Below are 16,655 nucleotides of genomic sequence, written 5' to 3'. Positions count from 1 at the left end.
AGGTGAAAAACAACATGTGACAAACCACATAATGTGAAGAACCATACATGGAGAACAACACAACATGACAAACTACAGCTGAAGAATGACTAGTGACAAGCCACACAACAGGACTAATCACAGATGAAAAACCACATGTGAAGAACAAAACATAACCACACAACATGATGATGAACATAAACAACAGACAAAGAACCACACATGAGAAACCAAACATGAAGAACCACCTGTGAAGAACAAAACATGACAAACCACACCACAGGATGATGAAGAACATGAAAAACAGATGAAAAAACATACATGACAAACCACATGTGAGCAACACATGAAGAACCACAAATGAAGAACGAAACATGAGGAACAACAAATGAAGAACAAAATGCGTAGAACCTCACATGACAAAACACACGTGAAGAACCACATGTGAAGACCCACACATGATAATCAAACATGATGAACCAGAAAACATGATGAACCAGAAAACAGGATGAACCACGTTAAGAACAAAACAACCTGATGAACCGCACATTAAGTACAGAGGAGCATAAGATTGCAGCTGAGCTTCAGATACCTTTGGTGACCACTGGTTTCTTCAGTGGTGTTTCTTCTTCTCTGTGCGGCTTCTGCATTTCTACAGCAGCCTCCTTCTTGACTGGTTTCTCTGGCACTTTGAGACAAGAGCTCGGTCAATAAGAATGCATAAAAGAATGAAGACCGTCTGACCAGGTTGAGGCTTAAGAAGATGAAGAAAAGCCCAAAGCTGGAAGATTTTTACCTTTCAGGGCAGGTTCCTTTGGTTCTTCGGCCTTTGGTAGTTCTACTTCGGGCACCCTGGGCTCTGCTACTTCAGATTTTTTCACCACAGACTCCGGTTTGGGTGCCTCCACAGGCTCTGGTTTGGGAACCTCTACAGGCTCTGGTTTGGGTGGTGTGGGTACCTCCACAGGCTCTGGTTTGGGTCCCACCACAGGCTCCAGTTTGGGTGGTTTGGGTTCCACCACAGGCTCCGGTTTGGGTGCATCCACAGGCTCTCGTTTGGGTGCCTCCACAGGCTCCGGTTTGGGTACCACCACATGTTCTGGTTTGGGTTCCACCACAAGCTCTGCCTTTGGCACTTCAGGTTTGGGCTTAATCTTAACAGGTTCTGGTTTTGGTTCTTTGGAGACTTAAAGCAACATGTTTGACATTCAAAGATGGGTTTCCATTCAAGAAACTAACACACAAACACACACACACACACAAAGAGTGATCAGAGAAGACGGTAGCAAGTACCTTTGAGCAGTGCAGTTGGCTTCTTCAATGGCACTTCAACTTCCGGCTCGGGCTTCACCACCGGCTTGACTTTGGGCTCCGGGTCGGGTTTAGCCACTGGTTTGAGTTTGGGAGCTGGCTCGGGCTCTGGCTTGGGCTCTGGCTTGGGCTCTGGCTTGGGCTTCATGACCGGCTTTAGTTTGGGCATCGACTCAGGCGCCTGCTCAGGCTCTGGCTTGGGCTTTTCCACCGGCTTGAGTTTGGGCGCTGGCTCAGGCGTCGGCTCAGGCTCTGGCTTGGGCTTTGCTACCGGCTTGACTTTGAGCGCCTGCTTGGGCTCTGGCTTCTGCACCGGCTTAACTTTGGGCTCCAGCTCGAACTCTGGCTTCTCCACCGGCTTAACTTTGGGCTCCAGCTCAGGTTCCACCACCATCTTAACTTTGGGCTCCAGCTCAGGTTCCACCACCATCTTAACTTCGGGCTCCGGCTCAGGCTGCACCACCAGCTTGACTTCAGGTGGAGGCTTTTTGGGCTCTGCCGGTACTCGAGACTTCGGCTCGTCTTCGGAGTAGGCAACACATAAATTAGCGCAAAAGAGCTCGGAGAGATGTCAGCAACACATCGCAAGGAAAAACTAACAAAAGAGGTGAGAGGCAACAGGAAGCAGGGACAAGTACCTTTTTTCAGCTCCTGCGGTGGTGGCGGCTTTGCGACATCTTCGGGTTCTTTGGAGACAGTCAAAGACATAAGTGACTGATCACAAAGTCGTCATCAAAGAGAACAAAATACCTTTAACCGGAGCAACTGTCTTCTTCTCCACAGGAACCTCCTCTGCCATTTTGGTCACTGTGACATCAACATGGTCAGTCACCTAGTGGCTAACAATGTCGATTCTAAGCGACCTGCGGTATGGGTGACTCACCTCTTGGGGGTGCCGCTTGTACCTCCTCTCCTGCCAGCTCCACTTCCTGTTCCTCTTGGGGTTTGGCCACTGGAAAGGAAAAACTCATCAACTTGGTGAAAAGACACCAAAGAAGAGTCTAGAAGGACTTCTTGGAAGTCTGTGGTACCTCTGGAAAGCACTTCTTCCCTCACTTCCATTTCCTGTCTTTCCACTGTCTCCTCAACGGTAACTACAGGAGACACACAAAAGAAAAAAACATCAGTTTTTACTTAGAAATCCAAATGGGACAAATCACGGATGGGCACCTTGGTGAAAAAAACGGACCCAGAGGGGATAAAAAAACAGGAAGCCAAAAGGGACATAAGTACCCCCTTTTCAGGCTAAACTGTCAAATAAGAAGATGAGGTGATGTGACAAATCATTTGGGACACAATATGACAATATAGACACATTTGAGCGAATTTGGGCCCATCCTTGATTGATAGAGGAGGTGGGTATTACCCACCAATATTGACAACCACCCTTTGGTGTTTAAAATAAATTTCAGCCCCCGAAGTCGACTGGTTAGAGCGTCAGATATAGACTGTGTCAAGTATGAATATGTTATGAATGAAGTGAAATATGAAAATGACTGATGATGAGGACAAAAGTGTGAATTAATACCTGTATGCTCAATTTCTTCCTCATAATGATCAAACTCAGCAGATTCTTGAAAAAAAGACAAAGTTCACACTTTATCTCTGTTGGATCATAAACACATGCTGACCTTATCCTCAATAAATATATTAGTTATTCCTTATAGTTTGTTATACAGTGAAACACCCACTGTTCACGTGGGGATAGGGGCTGCCAAGGAATTGCCAAAAAAATGGCGGCAAAGCACTTAAAGTGGAGCGGACCATAAAGCATCAAATCATTCACAATCATGAACCAATGCAACACAACGACAGTATTCAGTAGTTACATTTTTCAACACAAACCACCGTCACATGAGGCTCCTCAGTAGTATTACCTAGCATTAGCCTCAATGACACACTAGCACAAACTGGCATGACATTAAACATGGACAAAAAAAATATGTGCACTAGCACTTTACAGTAATGGTATCAAGTCATCAAACTCACCTTTTAGCATTTACACACAATAAGAATTATTAGGGAATACAATCATATTGTTGGCACAATAAGCTACAGGGGATAATAGTAGCTGTATCGGAAAAGAAGCAGAAACATACTTTCACTTTGACGGTGCACTAGTTGCATGCACGGATCGCCAACAAATTAGGACATCTCAAATGCGGACAAAGGAACACTACCAATTATGAATTCAACCTAACAACACCAAGATTCCACCAGATGGCGCCAAAGTAGTACTTTTATTTCTTTGGCCTCAGCACAAAAACTGCAAGTAGACGAAAATTTAAGTGAATAATGGCTCCAAAACAACAACAAAAATCAGCGGCTATCCAAATTTGTGAATGCTGAGCCATAAATAGGTGGGGGTTCACTGTATATGCTATATGCAAATATGGTTTAGAGTTCTCCGTCTTACCTTGAATGTCCACTGACGAAGGTGCTTCAGGCCTCTCCACGGGAGCGTCTTTTACATCTACACAACAATATATTTGTTCATTATAAGCATCTACATCCTGTGTTCATAACACTCATTAATTAATCTATTATCTACATCATGTCTTGATAGCACACTCATTCATTCATTCATGACCTACAGCATGTGTTCAATAATACTTGTTAATGTATTCATTATCTGCATCACATGTATACCCAATCATTTATTCGTTCATGAATTAATGACTAAACGGTTTGATGAATTAATGAATGAAATTCATCCAGTTTAAATCTTGTGTTCTTAGCACATTCATTCATTGCCTACATCATGTATTCATAACACTCAATAATTTATTCATTACCTACATCATGTGCTCAATTTCACACCTCAATTACAATGAAGTTGGGACGTTATGTAAAACGTATATCAAAAAAATACAATGTTTTGCAAATCCTTTTCAGCCTATATTCAATTGAATACACTCCAGAGACAATATACTGTATTTAATGTTTAAACTGATAAACTTTATTATTATTATTATTATTTGCTCATAGTTACTCATTTTGAATTGAACTTTGCGCTGATAACAATTCACAATTTCACTCTTTGGCCAGAGGACACGACATGTATGATTTCCCAAAACAATATGAAATGTGGACTGGTCAGACCACAGCACACGTTTCCACTTTGTGTCAGTCCATCTCAGATGGGCTTGGGCCTACAGAAACCGGCGGCATTTCTGGGTGTTGTTGATATATGGCTTGCACTTTGCATGGTAGAGTTTTAGCTTGCATTTGTACGCGTAGCAACAAACTGTGTTAACTGACAATGGCTTTCTGAAGTGTTCCTGAGTCAACGTGGCAATATCCTTTCCACAATGATGCCAGTTTTTAATACAGTGTCGCTGGAGGCATCGACGGTCATGGGCAGTCGATGTTGGTTTTTGGCCTGGCCGCTTACGTGCAGAGATTTCTTCAAATTCTCTGAATCCTTTGATGATATGATGGACTGGCAGTTTAAGTTGAGAAACGTTTATAAACTATTGGACTTTTTGTTCACACAGTTGTTTACAAGGTGGTGAACCTTGCCCCATCCTTGCTTTTGAACAACTGAGCCTTTCGGGGCTACTTCTTATATATCCAATCATGACAGCCAGCTGTTTCCGATAACCTGTTTACCTGTTGAATGTTCCAGACAGGTATTTTTTTTAGCATTCCTCAACTTTCCCAGTCTTTTCTTGCCTCTGTCCCAGCTTTTCTGGAACAATATGCAGGCATCATATTAAAAATGAGAAAATACGCACTTCCCAACCCAAAAAACAAACAAACAATAACATTAATCAATTTAAACATTAAATATCTTGTCTTTGCAGCGTATTCGATTGAATATAGGTTGAAAAGGATTTGCAAAATCATATTCTGTTATTATTTATGTTTTATACGTCCCAATTTAATTGGGATTGGGGTTTGTACATTCATTTATTCACTATCTAGATCATGGGTTCATAACATGAATTCATCAAGTCATTAAAGTCGGTTAAAGTCACAGTTCTGAGGACCCGGGTTCAAATCCGGCCTACCCTGTGTGGAGTTTGCATGTCCCCCCCGTGGGTTTTCTCTGGGGACTCCGGTTACCTCCCACATCCCCAAAACATGCATGGTAGTTAATTGAAGACTCTAAATTGCCCATAGGTGTGAATGTGAGTATGAATGGTTGTTTGTATATATGTGCCCTGCGATTGGCTGGCGACCAGTTCAGGGTGTACCCCACCTCTCGCCCAGAGTCAGCTAGGATAGGCTCCGGCACACCCTCGGCCCTAATGAGGATAAGTGGTACGGAAAATGGACGGATGGATTGAAATCATTATTAGTCATGAAAGCTTGTGTATTTCTCTGAGCTCACAGGTTAGCCTTCCACATCGTGAGCCAATCCCAGCTTGACTAAGGGTTATTGCTTGTCAATCAGTGGGGCACTGAACCGCTGACCGTGTTTGCAGCGTAACATGGCTTGTGTCACTTCAAGATGCCAGCCATGTGTTTGAGTCCTTTGATCAACTTTGAATGATGGCTAAAGACCAGGATTTTGTCTTCTACAAAAGAAAGTACTCACCAAAGGGAACCGTGGCTAATTGGATCTCTGCAAAAAGGGGGGCGAAGAAGAAGAAGGTGGTGTTAAACACAACAAGAGTGTCAATCCAAGGGCGGTCAAAGGTGGCGCCATAGTACCTTTGCCAGACAAATATAGCTCCGCACTGCTCTTAGCTTCTCCCCGGGGCTCCAACCTCACAATCACCGAGTACACCCCTACATGAGAGGAGTCACTGGTTGGTGGTCATCAAAAACACCCAAATGTGCCAGGATGTGGGAGGAGGGATCTGGGTGGGGGCCTGGGGCAGCATATTACTACGCACCTTCATCGTCCACGCTCACGTTTCGGATGACCATGAAATGTCTCCGGCCCTCGCTGCGGAAGTTGTATTTTGGGCTTTCCCTCAGCTCCCATGTATCCTTGTACCAGGATACCACTGCGTTGTCGAAGGACACCTCACACTCAAAGGTGGCTGCCTGACGCTCGTTCACCTCCACGTTGTGGATGCGCTTGGTGAAATGAATTTGCTCGGCTACAACAGACAAAGATGCCAGCGGGTGAGAGGGTGGCGCGAGGCCCAGCGAGGGACAACATCCATATCGGGGAGTTAGAAGGGACCGTCATAGAAAGATGATAGTGCAAATGTTCTGTGAGAGAAAAGGGGATGACCGTGAAGTTTGGAGGGACCGTCATTAGGAATGCGGACAGACAGATGCTAAAAGGGAGGACACACGAGAGAATGAGATGATAGTGAGTGTGTTGAGCATGAGTGAATGAGAGAGGAGGTACAAACGAAGGGTTAGACGGATTCCAAGTGAGGGACAACAACATCCACACTGGGGCTAGGAGGCACCCGCATTAGGGTTGTGGACTGACGGAGTACAAGAGGGAGGAAAAGTGAGGTGATGGGATGATGATGTGAATGTTTTTGGAGACATGAGGGATGAACACAGGGTCAGTGGGGGAGCGTCGTTAGTGTGGTGGACTGACAGATTCCAAGGGAGGGAAACAGCCACACTGGCGTTAGGAAGGACCCGTGTTAGGGTGGCGGACTGATGGAGTCCAAGAGGGAGGACAAGCATTGGGGTAAAATGAGAACATTCCAAGAGAGATAAAAGATGACAGAGAATTAGGACGAGTTCGAGATTAGTCCGGGAAACATGTTGATGATGATGATGTGGTGGTGATGATGATGATGATGATGATGATGATGATGATGGGGAGGGTGGTAAGAAGAGGTTAGTGAAGATCATCCAGAAGGTTTTTGGACTAGGTACCAACCTTCCACCCAGAGGTCCGCCGAGGACTGTAGGTGCAGGTACCTGCAGGTATAGCGGCCCTTGTCTTCAGGCTTCAGGTCCTTGATATGAAGCTTCTGGAGCTTGTGTTTGACCTCAGACTTGAACCTGCCCTCCATGGTATCTAACTGCTGACCATTCTTAAACCACTGTGCCTCCGCGTTGGGGATGGACAACTGACAAGTCAAAGTACATGACTGTCCTTCCTTACCAGATGTGTCCTGAAGGTGTGTCTCCACCATAACCTCTGGAAGAATCAAAAACGTGGTGGCTTGGGTCAGTAATATGGACTAAAACTGTGAACAATAGCCCTAACAGTTATCTAAATAAACTGACTATCATAGTTGCATCTCAGTACGGCTTCAGGAAGGATAATACCACCTGTTTGGCAATACTTGATTTTGTTCAAAAATTAATGTTGCAGTTGATGGCAGAGAGTAGGATGTTTCTTGGACTTGTCAAAGGCCTCTGATACAATCAATATTGACATCCTGATTAGGAAACTGCAGCACTATGGCATTAGAGATCTAGCATTGGACTGGTTTATCAGTTACCTATATGGAAGGGCACAATATGTATATGGGAAAGAATACTAATCAACAAATGAAACTAATGCCCGCGACCCTAGTGAGGATAAGCGGTATGGAAAATGGATGGATGGATGAAATTAAACAATTAAACAAGGGGTTTCACAGGGGTCCATTTTGGGACCGCTTCTTTTTATTCTGTACATCGATGACTTTGTCAAATCCACAAAAGTGTTGCACAAGGTTTTGTTTGTGGATGATACAAATCCGTCCTTGGCGCACGAGAGCCCACTTGAACTACAACAAAGTATAAATAAAGAACCTCTGAAATTGACAAGTGGTTCAAATGTAACAAACTCTTCTTAAATGTACTCAAAACTATCCATCCATTTTCTGTATTGCTTATCCTCCGGGCGTGCTGGAGCCCATGCCAGCTATCTTTGGGCGAGAGGCAGGGTACACCCGGAACTGCCAATCGCAGGGCACATAGAAACAAACAACCATTCGCACTATATTCACACCGATGGGGAATTTAGAGTCTTCACTCAACCTACCACGCATGTTTTTGGGATGTGGGACGAAAGCAGAGTACCCGGAGAAAACCCACACAGGCACGGGGAGAACATGCAAACTCCACACAGGCGAGGCCGGGATTTGAACCCTGGTCCTCAGAACTGTGAGGCAGATGTGCTAACCCGTAGTCCACCGTGCTGCCTACTCAAAACTAATTACATTATTTTTTTGTACATGCCAAAAACAAGCCTATGCTGAGAACATACACCTTGAAATTGATGGACAGGCAATAACGAGCATAGGCACCACTATATTTCTGGGAATTAACCTGGATGAAACAAACTTTAAAAGTCATATTGATGCCCTTGTTAAAAAAAAAACTTTCAAAATATGTAGGTCTCTTTACTAAACTGAGATATTACAGTACATTATACAAAACTCTTTTACACATTTACTAGCCATACAAAAAGCAAAAGAAAGGTACGTGCTTTCTCCTGGTCTGATTTCAATGCTCCCACTAGTCCACTCTTTCGTCGCCATGGAATTTTAAGACTTTCCAAACTCATTACTCATCAAAATGCATGTACAATGTACCAAGTAATAAATAATCTAAATTCCAAACTCAGTGAGCTCCTCCCGATCAGCTACTTTTCACATGCACACAATACCAGGCAAAAAGATTACATCTCTTGGGAAAAGTGAAGGCTAAAAACCACCAGCCTAAGTGTGGTGTGCCACGGTCCTCAGGTCTGGAACATCCTGTGCTGATGTGCATGCAGCTGTATTCCTTGCTTGACATGTGAATAAACTAAACTATGGACTATGAACTATGGACTTTAAACTGTGGGCAATAGCCCTTGGACTATGGACTGTGAACTATGAAGTATAAATTGTGGGCTATCGACCGTGTAGTATGAACTATAATGTATTGACTGTGGACTAGGCACTATGGGCTATGGGCTCGGGCTCCACGATATATCGTTTGAGCATCGTCATTGCGATGTACGTGTGCGAAATAGTCGCATCACAGCGTCTGCTGGAATACACAGTGAATCAACTAATATTAAAAGTGACCAGCAGTGGACCCGTTTGGACATGCTAATAGAAAGAATGTACTCCTGCTGCATTTCCTATTTCGCGCTTCAGAATAAAACTAGGCAGGCACACGGCAGCTGCGTGAGAGCGCGATGTGCGTTCAGTGACACTGCATAAATGGGAGGGAATGTGTTATTTTTTAATACAGTACATAATTAAAAATCGATTACTACAAAAATTATTGTTTGTATCAGAATGCTTTAGTTAAAACGGTATGATCACACTGCGATAGTATGGCAATTATTCTGTTTTCTATTATAACATCAATTATTTTGCTCATCTAGTCAACCAGGGCAGATAAATTATTTTGCTCATCTAGTTAGCCAGAGCAGCGAGGAATGCAAAGTTATCAATGTCAACATTAACAAAAAAAGTCCTGCTTTTGTTTTAATTCCCTATTTTAAAAAACATCATTCAAGCAATAAATTCATCTTCATGTTTTTGAGATTGTAGGGCGAAAACTGCAGCTGGCTACTAGTGTGGACTGAATGGGTGGCAAAATGGCGAAATTAAATGCCAGTAATTTGAGGGTAATAGCCCGTCCGCAACAAATGGAAAAAACAACAACTATGAACTCGTTTATTTTTGGACCGGTGAACTTTTCCAATACTTATCCTGTATTATTTCACATCGCATTACATATCGCAGGTCTAAAACAAAAAACGCAATGTCATTTTTTTCCAATATCGTGCAGCCCTACTATGGGCTGTGAATTATAGACTATAAAGTGTGGGCTATGAACCATAGACTATGGGCTACGGGCTGTGGTCTTTGGACTACGAACTATGTACAATGGACTGTGGACTAAGCACTACGGACTATGGGCTATGGAATATAAACTGTGGGATATAGACCTTGGACTATGGACAGAGGATCATTGACTATGGACAATGGGCTACCGACTATGGACTGAGGGCTGTGGACAAAAGGCCTCTTTATACTCCCGTGCTCGCGTGGGCGACGCATTGGGCGGCAAGGCCCCAATGCGACACTTGATACGCACACAGCACAAATTGTCACTGTGCACAGAATACCGCGGAGATCATCTCTCGTGATTTGTCCGTTTTAGTTACACGCTATGATGACGTACTCAGCTTTCCCTTTGGTTCCTCAATACCGCCATCTTAAAAATACAAAACATGGAACTGATTGTGGAGAGGCTGTGTGAGGAGGTGCACAAATATGTGCATCTTTATGATGCTGGCAGATGCACAAATGTCAGCGAACTCCTGGCGTAAAATTTCCGCGGCGGTAGGTTTAGAGGTGTTTAGATTGCCAGTGAGGGTGGAAACTCGTGAGGGACAAATAAGTCAGCATGAAGAGGATAATAGGCGAGAGGAGTGGGGACACTGGTGGGCGGGAAATCCCAGCATTATGCTATCCGACTTGGAGGAGAACTGCAGCACATTTTCAAAACAACGCGAGTGGGTTACACTCGAGTATAAAGGCAAACTGCGCGCGGGATAGCCACAGTGACGTCAGCGAGGTTGCCGCCCGCGCGAGTATAAACAAGTTTTAAGGACAGTACTGACCCTCTGCCCTACTAGTAATAAAGGTGCTGTGCAGTACTGACCAGTGACGGTGAGCTTGGCGCTGGAGATGTGAGGTCCGCACACCACCCGGTAGTTGCCCTGGTCTGCGAGTTGGCACCCCTTAACACTCAGTAGGTGGCGCTCTCCACTAACACTGATGTGGTACTTGGGGCTAGTGTCCAGTTTCTGGGTGCCCTTGTACCAGGACAGGATGATCTCAGGGTAGTTGATCTTCACCTCACACTCAAACAAAGCCTCCTCATCAACCAGGACGGACTGGTCGCAGATGTCCTTTAGCACGGTTACGGGCTAAAGGTACAGACAAGAGGACACATTAGAGATACATTTGGAGGATGAACTATGGAGTATAAATTACAGACTACAGAGTGATCACAGATGTCCTTCAGCATGGTCACCGGCTAAATGCCCGAAAACAGGACATGGCAGAATACGTTTAGACTAGGACTATGACGTATGCACTATGGACTGTAGGATATGTCTATGAACTATGGACTGTCGACTATTGAATATGGACTATGGACTGGAGTATGGTCTATAAATTATGGCCTGATCACATATATCCTTCAGAATGGCCATGGGCTGAAGGAAAGACAAAAGATTACGTCAGACATATGGTTGGACTATGGAATGAAGGCTATGTACTTTGGACTATGAGCTATGAACCATGGACTGATCACAGAGATCCTTCAGAACTTTCATATGCTAAAAGACGGACAAAAAGGACATGGCAGATTACGTTTGGACTACGACTATGGACTATGCACTATGGAGTGTGGGCTATTGAATATGAACTACGGACTGTGGGCTATGAACTCGGGACAATTTGACTATGAGCTATCGACTGGAGTATAGACTATGAACTATGGACTGATCACAGATGTCCTTCAGAACGGTTACGAGCTAAAAGACAGACAAGAGGACATGGCAGAATTTGGTTTAACTATAGACTATAGACTGTGGAGTATGAGCAATGCACTATGGACTGTGGGCTATTAAATATGAACTATGGACTATGGACTGTGGGCTATAGATTATGGATTAGGGATTATTGACTATGAGCTGTGGACGGGAGTATAGACTATGAACTATGGATCAATCACATATATCCTTCAGAACCGTCATGGGCTCAATGACTGACAAGAGGACATTGCAGAATTCATTTGGACTACAGACTATAGGCTATGCACTATGAACTATGGGCTGTGGACTATGTCCTACAGAGTGTGGACTACAGACTAAGAATTATAAACTGTAGACTATGATCTATGGTGTGTGGACTATGAACTGTGGGATGTGTGCTTTGGACTGTGGGCTATGGACTATGGATTATAGACTACGGATAGTGGGCTGTGAACTATGAACTATGAACTATGGACTGTAGACTGGACTAATGACTATAAACTAAGGACTTTGGACGACTGACTGTGGGCTATGAACTGTGGACGAAAGACTATGGACTACTACTGACCTCTGTCCGCTCCATCCTCTTCTGCAGGTCAGCCACCAGCCTGGCCATGTCCTCATCCACCTCTCTGGGTGTACGTTCCAGTTCCTATCAACCACAAGGGCCACAATCACCACTTACACATGGACCGATGGAGGTAGTAGATGACATGCGGGCGGTGTCTCTTACTGGTCTTCCAGTTTCCTCCCCCTTCTCCTGCTTGAGCTGCTCAATGGCCTGCAGGAGGCCCCGGTAGTCAGTGATGCCATACATGCGGGCGTACTTCTCGTATTCCTTGGGGTCCACGTTTCTCAGCAGCTCTACGATGTCAATATCCTTCTCTGCCTCGGGACTCTTCTGCTTGGATGGTGTCCTGGGGACACATAGAAGGTTCAGGTTAAAACAGTGGAGTTCTCAGTCCCGAAGGGGGGCACCGCCGGCCCACTGACTGACTTCTTAAGCTTGGCTCTGAGGTCTCCTTCAAGCTGGGCGGCCGCCTTTTTCTCATCTACATGGAGGTCTGCAGCGCACTCAATCTCGCCATGCTTGTTGGAGGCCACGCAGCGGTACTGGCCCGAGTCCGACTTGGTCACCTCCCTGATCTCCAGTTTGGATTCCTGGCCAATCTGCTCTATAGAGACGCGTCCACCTTGGGTCAGCTGTCTCCACTTGCCCTTCATCCACTTGACGCTAGGGATGGGCTCGCCACCCACCTTGGCAATGAAGGTGGCAGCACCCTCTGCGGGGACACCACAGGGTCTGTGAAATACTTCTAGTTGTCGTGTTCATTTCTATTGTGAAGGACGGTTCTAATCATGCATTGCCTCATTGTATGCCATACTGTGTACTGTAGATTGTGCATATGCAAGTGCCCGTTTTATTAGTTATTATGTTAATTTTTATTGCTGAAGGTGCTGGTTATCATGAATAATTTTAGGAGGAGCAATTTTATTAATCATGTGTGGTCTACATTGTGCAGGTGCCCATGCATGTTGTGGACTTTTTGGTTGACTCTCAACACTGATTGAGGAGTATCTGTAACATTTGCACAACCAACATTGTCCCAGATGATCGCACTACTCGTCACTTTAAACCGCATCCACTCCTTGAAGTCTCGGCGCCCTTTGCACAATGGTCATTGCACCGGACTATTGCAATATTAGTCATTCGAACTGCTCTAAGTGCTAGAGGACTCTGCATCTTTTTGCACAATTGTTTTTGTCAATGTCTTTATGTCTCCAAAGTGTTCTGTAAATTGACTGTCTGTTGTACTAGAGCGGCTCCAACTACCGGAGACAAATTCCTTGTGTGTTTTGGACACACTTGGCAAATAAAGATGATTCTGATTCTGAAGATAATTTCATGTGGCTGGAAATGGCCTGGCCCTGAAAGAGGAAGAAGAGGAGGGCGGGTGTCTCACTCTCGGTGACATGTATGCTCTTGGGCTCCTCTAAGAAGAAAAGCTGGTCCAGCTTCTTGGCTGAAACGGTCTCTCCGGCAACGTCGGAAGGTGCAGCTTCTTTTTCTTCAATGACAAAAACAACAAACAACATAAATGTTAAGACCAGAGATGACTGACGACTGGTCGCCTGTGTCTTTTACCCGTGACAGCCACTTTAACACGGCATGAACTACTGTATAACCCTTTTCTCTTCCTTCTTCTCATTCCATGAACAAAAAGGCAACTAACATAAGCCAAGCCCAAAGACTAAAGACGAGTGCCGATTGACTTTAGCACATGACTCCTGATTAGAGGAGGCACAGTTTCTTTCTAGTCAATGACTAAAATGAAAAACACTCAATGACTGGGGAGAAACAGTATGGGTCCTGTCTTTTACCCCTCATGGTGATTTTATCACAGTATTAACCCTAAAAACTATTCTTTATTGACAAAAACAGCATAAGGAGGTATCAAAAGACGTGACGACTGCCGAGTGTTCGCCTGAGCATCTCTTTACCCCTGATGGTGACTTTAGCGTGGCAGTCTTGATTAGCAGTTGGCGCAGCTTCTTTCTCTTTCATAATAAAAATGACAAATAACCTAAGCAGTAATCAGGGGACAAGTGATGATCTCTTTTACCTTTGAAAGTGACTTTAGCGCGGCACAGCTCGCTTCCAGCATCGTTGGTCGCCTTGCAGATGTAGTCGCCGGCATCGTGACGGGTCGCCGCGCCGATCTCCAGGCAGGCCGTCCCATCAGAGAAGCTGATGGCGGCGGTTGCGGATGGCAGCAGCTCTTTTCGATCTTTCATCCACTGGATCATGAGAGGAGGTGAGCCGCGGACATGGCAGCGCAAACTCAGACGCTCGCCCACGGTCACAGATGTCGCTTTCAGAGGGACGTCGAACACCGGACGCGACTGAGCCTCTACAAGGAGGAGTTGGGGGAGGCAAACATGTTATATAATTTGCCATGCTATTGAATATGCTAACAAAGTTAAATTGTTAGCAATGCGAGTGAACATGTTAACAAATATTAAATGTTAACCATGTAATATAAACATGCAAATAAATTGCTTCTGGGATTGGTCACAAAAAAAGTAATTGAAAGCTTTTTTTTCCCCTTCCATGTCCCACTACAGCAATTTCAAGAATGTATTTTTATAGTAACAGTTATATTTCTAAACTGCACAGGTTGTGCTTCGAGCAGAAGTAGGGACTGGCACAACCATGCAAGATCCCATTCACCGCCACCAAAGAATAAACTCCAGATGCGGGTAAAACCTTGCAAGATTTCATGTGGCAGGTAATAAAAACCTGGACTATTGAACAAACGGTAGAGGAAGAGGATGAGGAGGAAGAAAGTGCAGGTGTGGGAGCCCCATTTGTCCATGCATGTAAATTCTGTACATAGTTTTACTTGTAAATCAATTATTTTTCTATCAAAAGTACTTTCTCAGTGTGTTTTTATGTTCAGATGTTTGAGATTTTCACTCAAGAAAAATAGTATTGGTGTCAAAGTAATTGTTCTGCTTTATCTGTCTGCTTTCACAAAAAAAGGTAGTTTCCTCAGGTTTTTTCCTTCAGAAACAGATTTGGCTGAAACTAGCCTATATATTTACTGCTGATTACTAAGGAATAGTATATGCGAGAGACAAACATTTTTTTCTGCTGAAAGAAGAAAGTCTGATCTTCCTTTTGGTGGTTTTGGTGTTTACATACTCATAATACACAATATTCTGTGGGGCTTCAAAAATGAGTGAAGACTGGCACACTGTTGGTTCCCTGCTCAGGGAACGGTTGGCAGTGAATAAGTTAACATGCTAAAAAGATAAAAAGTTAGCCTTACTAGTCAACATGGTAATAAATAAATTTTATTAGCTAGAGTATATTGGTGGAGAATGTTCACAAAGGTAAAACATTAGCCATGCTAGTGAAAATGTTAAAAAACATATCTGTGACGTGTTATTAGGATTCCCACATGGTTTTCAGGCGGGACACGCCCTGCTCCAATATTATTGGCTCCAGGACATGTGGCGCTGCACTATGATTGGCTGCTTTATCCCAGTACAATATGCCCTACTGCCTCCAGACGGGAAAAGAAGTATGTGACTTAAGTGTGGGGGCTTTAATACGTTTCCCTCTAACACAGGCTAATCCTAACTTTAACCCATCCTCAACCACCTTAAGCCCCAACCCTAGCCTTAAACCTAACTATAACAAACATTTTTCTCTTTCGTTTTTAGTTCGCACAAATGTGATACATTTTTGGATTGGTCATCTCGTTACAGCTGTGTAGCCTGCCCTTTCTGCGACGCAAAAGCCAATCATGTTGGAAAGAAGCCTGGAAACTATAGTATGAGGGAATCCTAATCAGGCAGTAGTGACTATTTAATTGCTGTTAACACTTCCTCCATTTTGTGGCAAGGGTTAACTGACCGGAGATTTTGAGGATGATGTCACACTTGGTCTTTCCTGCCTCATTGGTCGCTTGGCAGCTATATCGTCCACTGTGCTCGCGCCGGCTGCTCTTGATACAAAGCACGGCCAAGTTACTCTTGAAGCTTAGGTCATAATCGTCAGAGCTCGAGATGTCGGCGCCGTCCTTCAGCCAGAGAATGGACATGGGCTGGGACCCGGACACCCGGGCCTCCATCTTCACCAGGCGGCCCTCGGCGTCCTCCAACTGCTCAGATGGCTTTTTGGTGAATACCGGAGGGTTCTTGCGCTCTAGGAACGAGACAGGGGCAACGAGTCATGAGACGCAAAGACCATCGGGGAGGGGGGAGCTGGGGGGGGGGGGGGGGGGGGGGGGGCTGTGAGGGACAAGGACCAGGGGGACAGGATGCAAAGATCAGGGATGGGATGACAAGATTTAGGAGACCGGAAACCAAGACCAGGGGGACAGGACACAATGATGAGTGGTGTGGAACAATAGGACCAGGCAAACAAAACGCAAAGACCAGAAGACGG

The 16,655-nt window shown here is 44.7% G+C and overlaps 1 protein-coding gene across 1 annotated transcript in view; it reads right to left on the bottom strand.

Moving 5' to 3' along the window:
- ttn.2 (titin, tandem duplicate 2) overlaps window positions 1-16,655 on the bottom strand; it is a 256,838-nt gene that overhangs the window by 148,600 nt on the left and 91,583 nt on the right. Inside the window, exons 73-92 of the mRNA XM_061692635.1 lie at window positions 16,122-16,412; window positions 14,323-14,610; window positions 13,663-13,767; window positions 12,696-12,981; window positions 12,432-12,615; window positions 12,267-12,350; window positions 10,819-11,086; window positions 7,094-7,357; window positions 6,135-6,344; window positions 5,950-6,027; window positions 5,834-5,860; window positions 3,707-3,763; window positions 2,819-2,863; window positions 2,322-2,384; window positions 2,174-2,242; window positions 2,041-2,097; window positions 1,929-1,976; window positions 1,273-1,812; window positions 776-1,165; window positions 572-667 (exon numbers count right to left, since the gene is read on the bottom strand). Coding sequence (XP_061548619.1) covers window positions 572-667; window positions 776-1,165; window positions 1,273-1,812; window positions 1,929-1,976; window positions 2,041-2,097; window positions 2,174-2,242; window positions 2,322-2,384; window positions 2,819-2,863; window positions 3,707-3,763; window positions 5,834-5,860; window positions 5,950-6,027; window positions 6,135-6,344; window positions 7,094-7,357; window positions 10,819-11,086; window positions 12,267-12,350; window positions 12,432-12,615; window positions 12,696-12,981; window positions 13,663-13,767; window positions 14,323-14,610; window positions 16,122-16,412 — 3,450 coding nt within the window. The remainder of the gene's footprint in view (window positions 1-571; window positions 668-775; window positions 1,166-1,272; window positions 1,813-1,928; window positions 1,977-2,040; window positions 2,098-2,173; window positions 2,243-2,321; window positions 2,385-2,818; window positions 2,864-3,706; window positions 3,764-5,833; window positions 5,861-5,949; window positions 6,028-6,134; window positions 6,345-7,093; window positions 7,358-10,818; window positions 11,087-12,266; window positions 12,351-12,431; window positions 12,616-12,695; window positions 12,982-13,662; window positions 13,768-14,322; window positions 14,611-16,121; window positions 16,413-16,655) is intronic.

This window comes from Phycodurus eques, chromosome 12, assembly GCF_024500275.1.
Source record: "Phycodurus eques isolate BA_2022a chromosome 12, UOR_Pequ_1.1, whole genome shotgun sequence".
NCBI lineage: Eukaryota > Metazoa > Chordata > Actinopteri > Syngnathiformes > Syngnathidae > Phycodurus > Phycodurus eques.
Note: the sequence above shows the minus strand (reverse complement) of the source record. Positions and strands in the feature narration are given on the sequence as shown.